The 17239-nt window shown below is 44.7% G+C and overlaps 1 protein-coding gene across 1 annotated transcript in view; it reads right to left on the bottom strand.

Annotated features, from left to right (window-relative positions):
- Positions 1 to 17239, bottom strand: part of LOC306827171 (uncharacterized protein) — a 55071-nt gene that overhangs the window by 7400 nt on the left and 30432 nt on the right. The window contains exons 8-23 of the mRNA XM_079348840.1: positions 14074 to 14370; positions 13761 to 13865; positions 13308 to 13345; positions 12676 to 12845; positions 11729 to 11904; positions 9875 to 10011; positions 9048 to 9195; positions 8691 to 8964; positions 8483 to 8608; positions 7741 to 7945; positions 7031 to 7105; positions 6746 to 6917; positions 6587 to 6659; positions 6277 to 6429; positions 1646 to 3766; positions 22 to 132 (exon numbers count right to left, since the gene is read on the bottom strand). Of these exons, the coding sequence (XP_079204966.1) occupies positions 22 to 132; positions 1646 to 3766; positions 6277 to 6429; positions 6587 to 6659; positions 6746 to 6917; positions 7031 to 7105; positions 7741 to 7945; positions 8483 to 8608; positions 8691 to 8964; positions 9048 to 9195; positions 9875 to 10011; positions 11729 to 11904; positions 12676 to 12845; positions 13308 to 13345; positions 13761 to 13865; positions 14074 to 14370 (4381 nt within the window). The remainder of the gene's footprint in view (positions 1 to 21; positions 133 to 1645; positions 3767 to 6276; positions 6430 to 6586; positions 6660 to 6745; positions 6918 to 7030; positions 7106 to 7740; positions 7946 to 8482; positions 8609 to 8690; positions 8965 to 9047; positions 9196 to 9874; positions 10012 to 11728; positions 11905 to 12675; positions 12846 to 13307; positions 13346 to 13760; positions 13866 to 14073; positions 14371 to 17239) is intronic.

Genomic DNA, 17239 nt, shown 5'->3' with positions numbered 1-17239 from the left:
CCTCTATTAGAGTTTATTTACCTGGGTGGGCTGCTTCTGATTGGCTGGCTGGTTGTTAGGTGTCTTCTCTGATCCTGAGGAGGACGACTGCTGTAACTTTGTGTGAAGTCGCTGAGCAGAAGAGCTGGAGGTCTAGCAAAAATATAAAGGAAGGCTGGTTAGAGATATTTGTATCATTGAAAAACAATATATGTAAAGCTACAGCAGAACATGTAGAGAGTCAGGATTAAAGAAGAATTCAAGCATTGCAATTCAGGTTATTTAAGCACAGTATAGCACCAGAACCCTGAGACACCCGATCACAAACCCACAGAGAGAGAGAGAGACCTGAAAACATCTCATCCACTGCACAGACAGTCCAGAAGACAACGTTTGTGCTGAAATTAACTGAGCTGTGAGCGGTGAGTGATGTTATGACCTCAGACATAACAAAGTTTGGTTTTCAGGCATATCTGGATGGGTGAATACTCAGAAATGATCCTGGAGTCAAAAACTCTGAAAGGAATGTGGCTTGTTTGGCCCTTTTGACAATCTTCTCTGAAAGAATAACATGTGACGAGCGATCTAGTCGATGATGCACATCAGCACCAGTCTAATACAACAATACAAAACCGACTGAGGGCAGGACTGATCTCCATTCAGATCCCCCCTTTCCCCCATTTAGTGGCACAGATAATTGTTTGAGGGGTTCACATAAAAAAAAAAATGTGTGAAAAGAGAGATACATAAACAAGCTGAAGAAAGGACTTTGTGAACACAGATCTATAGGAACAACAAAACCCAAAGGGAGTTTGACTTTACTATTAAAGTCATTATCCAAATAACATTAACCTGACAGTATTTAAAACCCTGGTTAATCCCACACTACTGCAACTCTTTGGTCTCCCTCTCAAGTCCAACACAGAACTCTGCAGCTTGTATCATCTCCAGAACCCGCTCCTCTCTTACTCACATCTCTCCCGTCCTTCAGCAGCTTCATCGGCTCCCAGTTAAACAACGCACTGACTTCATGATTCTGCGCCTTACCTTTAAGGTGGTCCATAACCTCGCTCCGCTCTCTGAACTCAAATCAACTCACCCACCCGCACTCTCAGGTCTTCTTCTTCCCTTTAACTCGACGCACCACCCACCCACCTGTCCACCACGGGGTCCAGAGCCTTCAGCAGCTCTGCCCCCCCTCCTCACATACATTATACTGACCATCTCTCAACGGACATATTCTGTCTGATCATTCTCAATCCGGTCTCATCAATCCTCTACACAATGCTTTCATACATCCTGTATTTGCCTTTTTAATGTTCATTTTATCAAAGTATTTCTACTTTTATTTACCTCTTTGTAAGGTGACCTTTCAGTGCTTTGAAAGATGCCTTAAATTAAATGTATTTTTTAAATGTTGCATGTTATACCTTTAGTGCAGTCACTTAAATCACTTACAGTTTCAAATATCAAAATGAAACCCTGCTCTGCAGAAAAGACTGTCACATTAAACAGGCTGCACAGACACCTGGAAAGAAGAATACTTTTTTGTAATTTCTTGGTTAAGGAATGAGGCTCTGTTTGGACAGAAACGTGTGCGTAGTACACATCCCACCACCAGCACAGCAGCAGTGAATCGAGGCCTGAAGGCAGAGGAACATCAAACCTGTTTCTTGGTGGAGGTTTTCCCTGTGTCAGGGGGTTGCTGGGCCTTGGCCCTCTTGCTCTGAGGCGGATTCGGGCCCTTGAGGACCTGAGAGGCTGGCCTTTTTGACGGGCTTCTCTCTCGTTCTCGTTTGCCCTTGTCTTTAGACTGCGCTCTGTGTGAGGAGTTGAAAGAGGCATCAGGGGACTGAGGAGGGGAGGACACGGGGGAGGAAGGAGCACTGATACTGTCCACACTGATCTCCAGCAGTTTAATGGACTCTTCCAGACTGTCGATGGATTCAAATGCAGTCTTGCAGAGCTTCTCTACCCTCTGAGACTTGGAGTCTATGGCATTAACTGGAGAGGAGTCCTGAATGCTTCTGTCATCCCCTCCATCAAGGTGGGACTTTTTGGTATTGTTGATCTCAAACCTCTTGGACTCCTTCGTTTGATTGTTGGTCTCTATTTGCGTCCTGCTTGCTGAGGCCATCTCCTCCTCTTCCTCATCGACAACAACCTCTAGAGTCTTCTTTCCTGCTTTGGTCCTTCCTGTTCGAATGGCCCGGCTGATTGCTGCCAGTTTGTTTTTGGGGAACTTGAATTTGAATTTCTTTTTGGTCTCTGTCTTCCTGAATGAGTGTGGTTTACCCTGGTCCTGGTTTTCAGCAATGGAACCATTATCTGCTGACGGTTTTTGATTGAGAGAGTTTTGACCATTTTCTGCAATGTCTTTAAGGCCAAAGCTCATATTTATTTCAGTGATGTTTATTTTTCTCCCGTTCTGGTTCTGTTCCTGCTGATTCATCTCTTCTTCAGCCACACGAATATCTGAAGAGAGAATCCTGTCTAGATCTTCCTCACTTTCAAAGATGGTCGACAGTCGCTTACAGGCTGATTCAAAGTCTATCGGCTCATTTAAGAAGACAATAATCGGTTTGTTATCAAAATCTTGGCTTTCCTCAAACCCTGGGTTCTCATATACCATATAGGTGTGCTCACCACTGCTGTCTACATCTACAGCCTGTGTGTCAGATCCCCTGGTCTTGCCTGGGTCTTCCTCTTTGTACTGGATCCTAGCTCTGGTCTTGGAGCTTCTGAGGCTGATTTTACTGGTGGGAGGTGGAGGAGGTGGCGGTCCCTCATCATTGCACACATCAGGACTTAGACTACTTCCATCCTCATTGTAGTGTGCTCTGGATCCCTGCTCAGTTTCCTCCTGCTGCTCTTCTGTCTCTCTGAAGGAGAGGTCAGGTGATGGGGCGTAACGCTTGAGGACTGGAGTAGACTCGGCCCAGTCCAGACGTGAGCTCTCTGTGTCATTCTGCTGGTCCTGTGGTGACGTCTCCCTCGAGCCCTCATCTGCTGTGCTTTCTTTTTGCAATGTCAAGACAACCATCAGGTTGGACTTTTTCTCAGCCGAAGCTTCTTTCACAGCCTTGTCCTGCATCTGCTCAGCAGGTGTGTCTTTTTGTAGAGTGACAATCGTTGTTAACTTCACCTTTTTCTCTGCTGTGGTCGGGGAGCCCACCTGTCCAACAACCTTAGGAGCTGTTGGTGTAAGTTCCTCCGTCACTGCTGTCTGTTTGGTTGTTGTTTTTGAACCGTCTTTCGTCTGGACAGTCTGAGTGTCTGGTGAAGCTCCAGGTGAGGGAGCCTCCTTCAGCTCTACTACAACCTGCTTTTCAGGACAACTGCTCTCTTTCAGCAGAGCTGTCTTATGTGCTTCCATATGGTGTGGTGATGGATCCTTTTCTTTCTTCTGGACAGTTTGAATGTCTCGTGGAGGTAAAGGTGGGGGTACATCCATTGTCTTTGCCTCGGCTGGTGCTGCAACATCCATTTTTGTTTCGACAGTCGGAGGATTTTGTGAAGACTGATTTGGGAGGACCTCCACCACCTCCACTGTTTCACGTTTTAAGGGCGTCACTTGTTGAACCACTTTGTCTGCCTCTTTCTTCTGAGGTCTCTCACTGTATCTCACAGCTTCACTGCAGGATTGGGTAACACCAAGCTGAGGAGCTACCTGGGAGTCAGACAGATTCTGATTGGTCACCTGTGCTGTTGCAGGTGTCTTTAATACTTCTTTCCATTGTTTATTTGTGCTGGACAAATTATTCTTATTGGACAATTCTGTAGTGACCTATAATTGGAAAAGGAAACAATAACACACTTGATCATTGGCAAATTAGGAAACAGGATAAGAGAAATATACCTCGGACACCTAGAGTTTAAAATGGGTACCGCAGTCCAAATTTAAAGCACTGTAGAGAGCTGTCTCCCCCCCTCCTCTCACACAGGTCACCATGTGGTGGACACTGTAGCTTCAGGGTTTAGCCAGCTCTGCATGTGGTGGACACTGTAGCTTCAGTGTTTAGCCAGCTCTGCATGTGGTGGACAGTGTAGCTTCAGTGTTTAGCCAGCTCTGCATGTGGTGGACAGTGTAGCTTCAGTGTTTAGCCAGCTCTGCATGTGGTGGACACTGTAGCTTCAGTGTTTAGCCAGCTCTGCATGGGTCTGTAAAGCTTTCTGCGTTCTAACCTCTCTCCATGTTTCAAAAGCATCTCCAACATTGATCCTAGTTTGAGCAGCTTTCTGCTGCTGGAGCTTATTAGAAACATGCAGAGGCTTTTTAGCTCGGGTACAATCACTTCTATCTGAAGCACTTCCACTGCCCGCTTCCATCGCTGCAACACCTGTTCACCTGATAAACTGACTGTTTCTGTAATATCAGCACTTACAGATCAAGATCTGTAAGAAGAAACATAATCTTCTATAACTATAAAATATAACTATCGACTATAAAAACAAATGTATTGATCTTGTATATGAAGACATTGTATGTGTCCACACTGCATTGAAATATATGCAGGTGCTTGGTAGTGATCTACATATTTCTCTCTTTCTCTCTCTTGTTATTACTTGAACAGAGGTGATTAAAATGAATGTGTGTGACTAAACAGTGTCAGGTGTCCTCAGGTTGGAGGATGATAAAACAACAACCTCAGAACTAAACAAACATAAAACAGAATAATGGAGTCTATCAAGGTGAGAGTATTAATAGATGTATAAACAATATATAATATATACATAAGACTTGTTATGGGTGAACCTTTAGCGCTCATTTGATCTAAAGCTTGTGGCTGGTTTGAAACCCAGCACAACATGTGGGACTGAAATATTCAGTCTGCAGTTGGTCACACACTTTCTGTGTGTGTGATGTCAAAGCTTCTCTATATTCTGTATGAATGTGTTTCAATCAGTGAGACTAATGCAATAAATAAGACATTAAAAGGTTGTGAGACTATCGATCCAACGAGCAGATGTGTCCAGAAGCATTGCCCGGGGTAACATGAGCACCTTCTTTTGATCTTAATGGTCAGCCCAGGTGCTAATCCGGACTCCTCAGATCCAGCACAGATGGTTCAACATGAAGAACAGATGTGATGCTTAGTTTGTGTTGACATACACAAACATCAGAGGCCTCAGTGCTTTGGTCCTGTTTCTGATGTGTGAGTGTAAAAAAGATCCCACTGCACAGATCCCACTGTCGGCTGTATATGTCTTTATAAGGTTTATGTTAAATGACTTTTTGTTAAGGAATAATTCGTCGACCTCTTTATGAGAGGTTCTGACTGATTTGTAATGTTTACAAAACTGTAAAAACCAGTCAGCTTAAGATCAGAGTATATGAGTAGATCAGAGTCTCATGAAAAAAAGATCAACATTCAGATTTTTATAAAGATCATTCTCATTGTTAATCCTCATCTTATTTTAATGCAGTCATTTTGTGGATTATGGATCAGCTACATTTCTCGTTAAGGGCACCACGCCCTGGGGATGGTTTCATCCAACAGTCGCTATGCAAAACATTCACAACACAGGCGCACCGGCGACATCTCACACTGTGTTGTTGTGTTACTGAAGAAGGCCATCCTTTTTCACATTTTCACCCACAAAGTCAAAAAAAAGGATTTTAAGTAACCAGTCTTGTCAGGATTAAAATGTCATCTTGACAACCTTTTACGTCTCACAGAAACCTGCACATAACGTTTTCAAATCTGATTACTGTTCTTTGTTAAAATGTGTGTGTGTGTATGTGTGTGCGTGTGTATGTGTGTCTGTATGTGTGTTTGTGTGTGTACGTACTTGTGCACATGACTGATTGATTAGTTTTTTAATTCTTTACCTGCCAGTCAAGTGTCGTCAAATCTCAGCTTCATCCTGAACTTCATATGGCACAGATGTCATAGAATTTCTGTAATTCCTCAGTTAATGTGTAAAGATAATTCACTGTTGCTGACGTCAGTCAGAGCTCAGCTTTATTTAGACACCAAGGACAGCGGAGAGAGTCGTCGGCTCTTCCTGATATCTGCAAGGATGTCTGGGAGAGTTGTTGTTCACTCCAGGGTTCTTGACGTCATAGTCTACGTGGGTCAATGTGGCATGACCCTAATAATGAGTCTTTGGAAGTGTCTGGCAGTCATGTCTGAGCATGACACTGAACCACAAGTGTGATGTTGAATCAGGTCTCCTCGATTATTCATCTGATGTATAAACTTTCATCAACGTGAGCCATCTGAGTCTAAGGAGTCTGATTGTGTGGAGTCAACTCTTGATCATTTCCTCGACAATAACAATGACTGAACATACCTGAAGCTCCTTCATCACCTTGTCTTCCTCTTCTCTTTTATCCCTGTGCAGAGAGGCTGCAGACAGCAGGGGTTTAGGTTTGACCTCTGGGGGCTGTCGGGGGGGTTTTGGCTGGAGGGGAGCTGCAGGCTTTTTGTCCTTTTCGTCCTCACCCTGAGAAAGAGACAGAGTCAAAAGGAAAGTATGTTTTGCATGTTGAGTGTTGCTCAGGTGTTGACCCACTGCTGCAGTCTGACCTGTAAGTGTTTCCTCTACACTCAGGTATGAATGCTGTCTGTACAGCTTGCTTCTAACCCTGTCACAAACTTACCTGAGCTCCGAGCGGCTCTCTCCTGGTGAGCTCCTCCTCTGCTGCACTCACACCTGAGGTGACTGCATTGAACCTGGCAAAGAATCATCAAATACTTCATCCACTGTGTTTTCTTAAACAATGTTAAACTATCCAGGAGGTGGTCTGAGATACACTGACCGTCTGGGTGGAGGTGGAGGAGGAGACCTGCCCGCTCTGTCTGGACTCTGCCTTAAATCCTTCTCCAGGCTGGAGCGTCGAGGCTTCTCCATCTGAGGCCGACTGCTGCGCTCTGAGCTCACCGGCGCTGATGGACGGACTGACGGAGGAGTAGAAGAAAGAGCTGCAGGAGCTGAAAACACAGGTTTCATGCTTATTTCTGTGGCTCACGCTGTCAAACACAGCCTGTAAATAGTCACACTTGACTTTATGAACACAAGTAGAACAAGCTCGATGCAGCTGTACCTGAGTCAGCAGCTGTTGGGGGAGTGTGACAGGAGTCCACATTGTCACTCCTCCTGGTGGCCTGCTTCTCTGAGGCTGCAATATAAACATTCATAAACAGTTCATTAGAGATGTGACAGACACTAATCTACAGGCTGAATGACTGAGGGCCTGATTCATAAACCTCTGCACACCAAAACACCCGCAAAGGGTTAATGCTCCAGCGTCTCTGTGGGGGGATTATATGCAAATCAACTCCACTTTAAAAAGTGTGTTATTTACAAACACCAGCTCTTACAGCCACACACAGCATCAGGTAACTGCACCCACAGTATTTATTATTAGAGATGTAACGTGCACACTCTCCAGTGACCAGGAAAACTATGACGCTTCTGTATGACTCAGAAATAAATAAATAAATGTAACTATGGTCAGATCAGGGGTTTATAGAGACAGTCTGCAGCATGACGGGAGCGTGCAGGAGAATAAAGGGGCAGTTCATGTTCAGATGAGAAGAGCAGACTGCATCTGTGTTTGTGTCAGAGAGGCATTAAAGCTGTGTGCTGTGTGTGAGTCAGACACACATGATGCAAATGAGTCACAATCTTTGGAGCTTTCAGCATCCTGAGAGAAACCTGCCCTCCGTCATCTCTGTATCATCTGTGTTCACAGCAGACAAGACGGAGGAGTGTGTGTGTGTGTGTGTGTGTGTGTTGACTGTGCTGATCTACCTGTAAGTATCAGGTCCTCGGGTGTGTCCGAGGACTCGTGTCTCTGTGCAGAGCTCCTGTCCTCAGCGTGTCCCCCTTCCCTGATGGACCTCAGTGGATCTGTGCTGGTGCTGGAGGTCTGACTGGATCCAGACCTTGTTGTGGACTGGTTCTTTGTGCTGGTTTCTTTACTCACACTGCCCTCTGGTGGCTGCCTGTGGGCAGTCTGAGAATAAAACAGACCTTTGCTATAAAGTCTGAACAGAGGTTTTCTGTAGAGATCACTCAGAGGTTTGTTGATGTCTTTTCCCCCAAAGTAAACATTCTCCTATCGACCTCATGGTCTTCATTTTTCAGTCTTCTTCAGTACACAAAAAGACTTTCTGTTTATGTGTCATTAAAAAAGTCTGTACGTAAAATCTCACGTCTTTGCTGAAAGATCTTTTTAATGTGTTCCTTAATGTGAGACTGGAGTCAAACACAACACCAGGATACTTTCAGTTTTCCTTCCACTGACATGTTCGTGTGTGTGTGTGTGTGTGTGTGTGTGCATATGTGTGTGTGTGTGTGCATATGTGTGTGTGTGTGTGCATATGTGTGTGTGTGTTCAGACTGACCTCAGTGTGAGTGTGTGTGTGTGTGTGTGTGTGTGTGTGCATATGTGTGTGTGTGTTCAGACTGACCTCAGTGTGAGTGTGTGTGTGTGTGTGTGTGTGTGTGTGTGTGTGTGCGTGTGCATATGTGTGTGTGTGTTCAGACTGACCTCAGTGTGAGTGTGTGTTTTTAGGCTGGACTCGTCTTTGCTGCCCTCTGGTCCTGGTCCTGGTCCTGGTCCTGGTCCTGGTCCTCTCTGCAGGCTGGGGCTCCCCTCTCTGCTGCGAGGGCTCACCTGCCATTACAAGTTATCTATCACTCATCACTTCCTGTCTTATTCAACTCTCCGGCTTGCGGACCAATCACAGAGCTCATACCTTGGCCACAGTGGGTGAGTCCCGCCCGTGGGTTTGGGTAAGAGGGGGACTGGGGTGGTTGGGGGGCTGGACCCCTGAAGCTGCTATGCTTTTCATCCTGCGTGCCATGATAGGAGAGGCGGATCCATCCAAGCTGACCTCAGAAGAGGGCGGGGCTTGCAGGGGGGGTCTGACAGAGGAGCGGGGCTGAGGCTTGGGCGAGGTTTTCAGGGGTCCTTGATCCACTTCCTGCTCTTGTGCTGGTCTTGTTGGAGGGTTGGACTCTGACACACACCTGTCGAGAACAGGGTGAGGTTAGTTCCCCATGTGACACACCTGTTAGAAGGGGGAGGGGCTATGTTAAAGGAGGAGTGTTACCTGCGCAGGGAGCTGAGGGACTCGGTCAGACCTCGGACTCGTTTCAACATGGCGTCCATTTTATGCGGCTCCTCCTTCAGGAAACGGACCGCCTCCACCTCCAGACGCAGCACAGAGCGGAGCTTCACCTGCAGCTCTGGAAACTCACCTGAGCAAAGGTGAGGTCAACAGACACGGTGAAATATGAGTCTGTGACGGTCCTGTGTCAAATCGATTTCAATAATAAAGCCTCATGCAGCAGGAACATTTATAAACTCCACCTGACGAGTCTTTGGAGGGATGACCATCATTCAAACCAACTTTATAAAAACAGCTCGTCTATCATGCTCAGAGATTCTGATCATCATTAAAAATGTCAAAATAAACATCAATAAAATATATTTATAATTCTGTCTGCAGTCACAGTCTGAATGAAACAATGATTTACCTCTAAAGAAAATAACTTTAACATTTTATGACTCTATGATGTGTTTATATAAAACCTCCAATCACAGCTGAGTGTATTATGACTGTGAGGCTGTGTGTGTGTGTGTGTGTGTGTGTGTGTGTGTGTGAGTGTGTGTGTGTGTGAGTGTGTGTGTGTGTGTGTGTCTGTGTGTGTGTGTGAGAGTGAGTGTGTGTGTGTGTGTGTGTGTGTGTGTGTGTGAGAGTGTGTGTGTGTGTGTGTGTGTGTGTGTGTGTGTGTGTGTGTGTCTGTGTGTGTGTGTGAGAGTGAGTGTGTGTGTGTGTGTGTGTGTGTGTGTGTGAGAGTGAGTGTGTGTGTGTGTGCGTAAATCTGACTAAAATAGAAATAAATGAGGATCCTGATAAAAGCCTGATCTTCGTACTTTTGAGGACAGACAGAGCCTCTCCGACCCTCCGCAGGTTCACGGCCGCTCCCTCCACGTCTCTCAGTGTGATTGGCTGCTGGCCGGGACTGGAGGCGGAGCTTCTCTGGAGGTGGTCCACGTAGACCTCGAGCTCACTGAGAGACCAGAAGACATGAAGGAGACAGTGTACACTTTGTGATGTCTTGTTGCGGACACTAGAGGGCAGCAGAGCTCGTTTCCTACAATGATTGTATCATTTTAACGACGACTACACATCGACTGTGAGCACAGTTCAAACGACTGCTGGGACAAACTGAGGCCATCTCACTACTTTATAAAACAACATCATAAACACTCCTGCATCAGTCAGTCGTCAGCAATGATCAACACCCCGGGTGTTTAGGATAAACACATATTTTACTTCCATCCGTTAAAGTCTTTGTGTAACACTGTGAAGACAATGATGTTACCAGTAAAGCAGTTTGTAACAACAGTGTGGTACTTTAATATCCCCTCAATAATAACTACATCCACTGGAAACATGAATCCACACTGATTTATCTAAAAACAGAAACCTTCTGAGGCTGCGGCTCAGAGGGTCGCGTGGTTCGATCCCGGCTCGTCCTGTCACCATGTCGGAGTGAGAGATACTGAACCTGAAGGCATCACCAGCTGTGTGTGAGTGTGTTCCTCTTCAGTAGCCGTGTTTTTGAAATGGATGTATTCTGTTACATCATCAGTGCAGTCTGAAAACCGGACCTGGACCTGATCCAGGACCTGGACCTGCTGACTCTTTGAACCCTGGTCTGCTCCTGACTTGTTGACCTGTTGACTTTGTGTTACTGTAAAGTTTGATCTGATGATTCGACACCTGAAACAGGCTCTATATCCAAAGTTTCATCTGATTTATTTTTTACATATTTTATTTTTACTTTACTCCCCCTGTGAGAGGAAACCTTTTACACAGCACAGACTTCATTTATATGTATTATTTAATAGACTCTCCAGGACTCAAAGGAGGTGATCATGTTGGTTTTATGTACAAGTTCTTATTCCTGATGTGTCTGAAGAGTGTGTGTGTGTGTGTGTGTGTGTGTGTGTGTGTGTGTGTGTGTGTGTGCAGAGATAATTGCGTGTCTCTGCTCTGTGTGATAAATGTCAGCCCTACGTTAGCATCAGTGCAGCACGAGGGTGAGCGTCGATGTCACATTAACTCTCATCTCTCCTCCTCCTCTGGCTCTATTTATAACAATATGTTTCTTCACATCTCCTCTCTGCACACACACACACGCTTCCGTCTCTCACGCCAATGATAATCTGACTTCAGTCACTCTGACATCATTATGGGCGTGATGTCACAGCAAAGGGAGTAGATGTTGAAAAGGCTAAATCATCACTTCACAAATCATGGCCTCTAATGCAACAAAGTTCAAGTTGCAGCTGACACCCCGTCTCCATGAATCTGAAGCTTTTACGAGTTTGTTTCAAAAGTTTTACTGACGGCGTAGAAGAAGAAGCCGTTTAATCCGGTGTGCCTGCAGGGCTTCCTAATCCTCTAATATGTCTGAGAGCTGTGGGAATAAAGGAAGGATTGGGGTCAACAAACTAAATGAAAGTCATATAATACTGCATATATGAATGTCTTAAAGAGACAAACGACCATCCGAAGAGCAAACAGGAACTTCACGTTCAGCCCAGTCATGTGACTGATGCAGACGACTCGACACCCTGCTGAGCTGCGGCACAGGCTTCTTTATTTTCTTATTTTATATTTTATTTTCATGTTCACATCACCTGGCAACTAAAGGAAAAGACAGAAATGAGAATGAAATGGAAGCTTGCCGACAGCAGAAGTTACAGTGGCTTTCTGACCTGAGCTGTGTGAGGATGGCCTCCTCAGTCCTCAGGTAGAGGATCCTCTCCTCCTCCATCACTGCTCTCCGTCGAAACGCCGCCTCCTCACTCAGACTCACACGATCACACATCAGGAGCAGCAGCTCCTGACCGGCCGCCTGCAGCATGGAGCTCACACTCTGCTGGTTCATCACCTGCAACACACCACACAACCAGTGACATCAGGAACGCAATAAAGACAGCCAGGAGGACAAACAGGGGCCGTGCTCACAAAGCCTCCACACAGTCCAGGGACCAGGTCCATCCCTCAGGACGGTTATCAAACCCTTTCAGAAGCAGTTTTTAATATTTGTAGTTAGGATAAACCCTGAGCCACCACAAGCTGATAAAGACTACTACTGTACCAATCCAGAAACAATTTGAACACATGAATTCATGACTTCACGTCATGTTGACTGAAGGGTGAAACTAAGGTAATAAAAGGATTTTTCTGATAGATCTCATTTGATCTCCCACCTAACGCAACATGACCAGAGCTGATCAGAACCAGTGAGGACCAATAAAGGAGGATGATCACACAGACACTTTCAGCCTGTCAAAGTCTCATTTTAATATAAATCAGTCCAAGATAACTGAAATGACCAGCATGGTAAAAACATGTGAGAAAACAAATTGAACCATCAGCACAAGATGGGACTGTTGAGGTTTAATGTGCATTGAATAAAAGTATGTAGAGAAGTGAACAGACAGGTTAGCTACAAGGTGAGCAGAGACTGTAAGTACACAGGTCAGTATACACAGGCATGTAGACAGGTGAGCAGACAGCTTCACAGACAGGTGAGTGCTCAGGTGAGCAGACAGCTTCACAGACAGGTGAGTGCTCAGGTGAGCAGACAGGTGAGTGCTCAGGTGAGCAGACAGCTTCATAGACAGGTGAGTGCTCAGGTGAGCAGACAGGGGAGTACCTGTTGGTGTCTGAGCTGGTTCAGTTGCATCCTCAGCTCACACACATTTCTTTTGGCTGACATCAGACTATGCTGCAGATCGCTGTCAGGGGGAGGAGCCAGAAGAGCCAGGGGCGGGGTTTTAGAGCTGTCAATCAAAGCAGCTGGTGTCTGATGCTCAGATGGCATGCCTGAAGGTCAAAGACAGGTGATGATACTGAAGGTCAAAGGTCAAAGACAGCTGAACATACTGAAGGTCAAAGACAGCTGAAGATACTGAAGGTCAAAGGTCAATGATAGGTGATGATACTGAAGGTCAAAGGTCAAAGACAGCTGAAGATACTGAAGGTCAAAGGTCAAAGATAGGTGATGATACTGAAGGCCAAAGGTCAAAGACAGCTGAAGATACTGAAGGTCAAAGGTCAAAGATAGGTGAGGATACTGAAGGTCAAAGGTCAAAGACAGCTGAAGATACTGAAGGTCAAAGACAGGTGATGGTACTGAAGGTCAAAGGTCAAAGATAGTTGATGGTACTGAAGGTCAAAGGTCAAAGATAGGAGATGATACTGAAGGTCATTTGAAGGTGATGATTCTTAGGTATAAGGAAGAATTTAATGTACGTTGTAGGAAGACAAGAACCTAAAATGTCTTACCATGTCGGTTGTTGAGGAGTTTATGTCCAGCAGAAACACTGAGGACACACACACACACACACACACACACACACACACACACACACACACACACACACACACACACACACACACAGCTTTAACACAGGTATGTTTTTACAAACGTGTTGTGTTTGATCAGCTGAGGTTCTTGGATGAACCAGACACACATACATACATACATGTGTCAGAGAATCACAGCGTAACCTGAAGCCTCACATTTGTGCTTATAAGACAATAAAAGTAAAGCACACTTCCCACTTTATATTTTGTTTTCTTAGACGTATTCTTCTTTATTTATCGATCCTGAAGCTCTGTTTGATTCCATCTGTGCTGCAGCCTCATATAACAGCTTGTGTCCGTAATGGAAAGAAGCCTGAGTGAGTGCTAGGTGCTCATGTACTGTTACAGGTGTAACTGCAGGTGTTCACAGACCTGATGGCGTCCTTCCCTCCTGGAACATCCGCTCCCACAGACAGAGCGTGATGCACCAGACCTGCCAGACTCGCTATCTGCTCCTCCATGGCCTTCATCCTCTCACTGAAACACAACACATGACATGACGTGGCACCACGCTGACCATCGCATGACATCAGTACAGCGTAGGGGTCAGAAGCCTTCATTTGATTCTTTTAAGACAACACCTGAATGTCTGAGAGTCTGAGAGCTGAATTCAGACAAACAAACATTTGTGATGTGTAAACACCTTGTTAACAAACTGACAGCATGACTCTGGTTAAAGGCTCACCTCTGGACGGTCACATGACCCTGAAACAGCCTATCAGGTGTCCCAAGTGGGCTGTCAAAGAAAACGGAGGAGGTGGAGGAGGACGAGCCGCTTCTGTTTACTATCTCTGTGGTCCCGTTACTCGACCGCCGCAGGGACCGCCGGATGGGTGATATCCTGTCTGCAGTCACCAGGCCCGAGCCCTCAACCATCTGACCCTCTGCCAGCCTGACCTCACTGATCCTCTGAGGGGAGGAGGGCGGGTTCCTTGCCCCCAGAGGAGGACGCTGGCTCTCTCCATACTTCCTGCTCTTCTGCCTGGATAACAAAAGACAGAGAACAAAGAATTCATTTATTTAGTTATGTAATTTGAATGTGCAGGATAACTTTGAGTCATGACAGCAGAACATGTTACAGACAGACAGCAAACTTCAGAAACACTTTATAATAACCATCATCAATAAAGGGCACATTGAAAGTTAATTAACCTTTAATTACTGGTAAGAAAAGATGAAGAGGACACGTAATCTAATAGTTGGGTACTTTAATGACAATCACCTTAATCACTCCTGGTTTCACCTTATTGTTTTGGACACTTGCTAATCACTGCTCCTTTATGTTGCTGAGCACTGACTCAACCTGCACTTTAATCTGCATCCCTAACTGTCTGCATTGACTGTTTAATGACTGTACTCACACCTCTGGCACTACCTCAAACACCTCTGTACATGCACATGTAACTAGTTTCTAGAAGGTCAGCACTTTGTCTCTAAGACTCTTTAACTGTTTACAGGTCTCTTTTAATCAGCACATGTTTTTCTCTCCTCACAGGTTATGTACATTATACTATATAAGTTTTAAGTCTAATGCTAATGCTAACTGCACAGGTTTAACCTTTACTCTTAGTCACATAGGGGCTGCTAAATCTTGTTTGGGGATTATTGTATACAGAGGGGAGGGGGGACAGCGGGTGTGTATTGTAACTAATGTCTTGTGTCCTGCCTGTCTGTATACTGCTACTGGATGCCCTGAATTTCCCTGGGGATCAATAAAGTATCTATCTATCTATCTAAATCACTTTACAGATTTTTATAAATGAATGACTGGAATCTATACTGACATAAACCTTTATGGGGTGGATTCACAATCGCACCCAAAATCGAAGCAAAAACCTGAAATGACGGCACACGGCTTCAGTGCGTGGCAGCACTGAATGATGCCTTCATGGTCACTCAACTTGTAAACGGGCTCAGAAGATGATAAAATCACTTCTCATTTTGTAATCTGAAAGTAGTGTGTTTGATAAGGAAGGCGTCAGACAGCTGCTCAGTGAGTCACACTGAGTAAGTCCACTCGTTCCTTCAGTACAGGATCTACGCTGCTTCAGTAGTTTACAAATGTAAATCAAAGAGATTCTTACAAATTCAAGTGGACTGATTATACATTATTTATATATTATTACACATTATACAGAAAACAGAGAGACAACAGGGAGGAATTTTTTGAATAAAAATGAAAGAATATTATATGTGCATGTAATAATAGCTCTGGCATTATAAACTGAATATGTTTGGTTTAAATAAGTGCAAACATTTATGAGTTTTAAGTCATAGGATCCTTAAATCTGCGTATCTGCTTTTATTCTCAACAAATAAAGATCAGCTGTTAAAGTCAGACATGGTCATGATCCAAAACTAACGCGTATCATGATAAGTATCGTATCATGAGGTTGTGGGAAATACCAAGGCTAATGCATGGGCCTGATGAACCAATCACACGCCTCCCTGCCCAACGAGCAGGGAGACAGGGAGGAGTGTGATTGGTACCTCATGGCAGACATTAGTCAAAGTTTTTACAGGTTTACAAACTGCTCCAGATGATGGATTTACTTTGTTCCTTTTTCAGAGAACATGACTTATTATTTTTTGTCAGGACCTAAAAACAAAACCAACCAAAATCTAAAAAAGTAGATCTGGAGGAAATGACCAACTCTACCTTTAAAAGTATTTGTTTATAAGTTGGTACTTTTATTATTGGGATTGTCCTCTTTATTGTTTGTCTCTAACACAAGTGAAACAAGAGGCACAACATGAAGAGAGTTACCATAGTAACAGTGTGACTCAGCTTCATAAGCCACTTTCACTTGTCTACATATGCTCTGATGAATCAGTCATGACAGGATTAATCATTTTCAAATGTCCAAACAGCTCATCATGGCGTCAGCTCTGAATCAGTAAATCAACAAACACCACGGTGAACAAACATTTCCGTCATGATGATGAGTGGAGGCAGGTTTGTAGCTTCTTCCTATTAAACATGTCCAGTTGGCCTGATGAAGGTCTCGGACCCAAACGTTGCCAATGAATGTTTGTGAGGTAGACAGTGATCCGATGTTCACCATGTTTGATACTCACATTACTTTAAATGTGTTACTATGACAATCTGCTGATGACATATTGTTTATGTTTGTGATTGGTCATGCCCTTCTGTGTGGTCACACTGTGTAAACCTGAGATAAATGATCAAGAGGATAACCTGCATCGTGTGAAGCATGATCTCTCTTGTCAGATCACGAAACGACACCCGGGACACCTTAAAAGTCCCTTTGTTGGGTTCATATATCTAATCAATGTGTCTACTAAAGAACGTTCACAATCGCTAATGTTTGTAAAAAGTGTCTCTCATGAACTGCCGCTCCATACAGCCGCTCTCATCTGTCTGTATGTCAAACGCTCAGAAAAGAGAAAAGAACAAAAAAAAAGGGTCCTGACATGTGCCAAGTCTGATCTGATTGGTCAGCCGATCTGCTCTCTCGTAATCGGTCAGTAGTTTGGCTTTGTTATCGTTATGTCCCGCCCCTTTTACCATATTAGGAATGCTACAGTCAGTCCGAGGGGAGCTTGTGCTTACTACCACGAGCCAATGGGCTTAGATCAGTGATGTCTTTGTCTTGTGATGTCACACCACACATTCTCAACGAGGTGAGCGAGGGACCGAGCGTTTCATGCAGCTAATGCTACTGCTAACAGGAGGACGTGGGAGAAGCCAGGTTTCCGTGGACTTTGAATTTTTGTCTAAACATGCAGAAGACACACTAAAGAACATCTAAAACCAGAAAAAGAAGAATATGGGACCTTTAAAGTTACTTCGTAGCACTGGCCGCAAGAATGGGTTTCTGGATCTGGGT

This window comes from Symphodus melops (assembly GCF_947650265.1).
Source record: "Symphodus melops genome assembly, chromosome: 7".
Classification (NCBI taxonomy): Eukaryota; Metazoa; Chordata; class Actinopteri; order Labriformes; family Labridae; genus Symphodus; species Symphodus melops.
The sequence above is the reverse complement of the archived record's forward strand: the minus strand, read 5'-3'. Positions and strand labels throughout refer to the sequence as shown.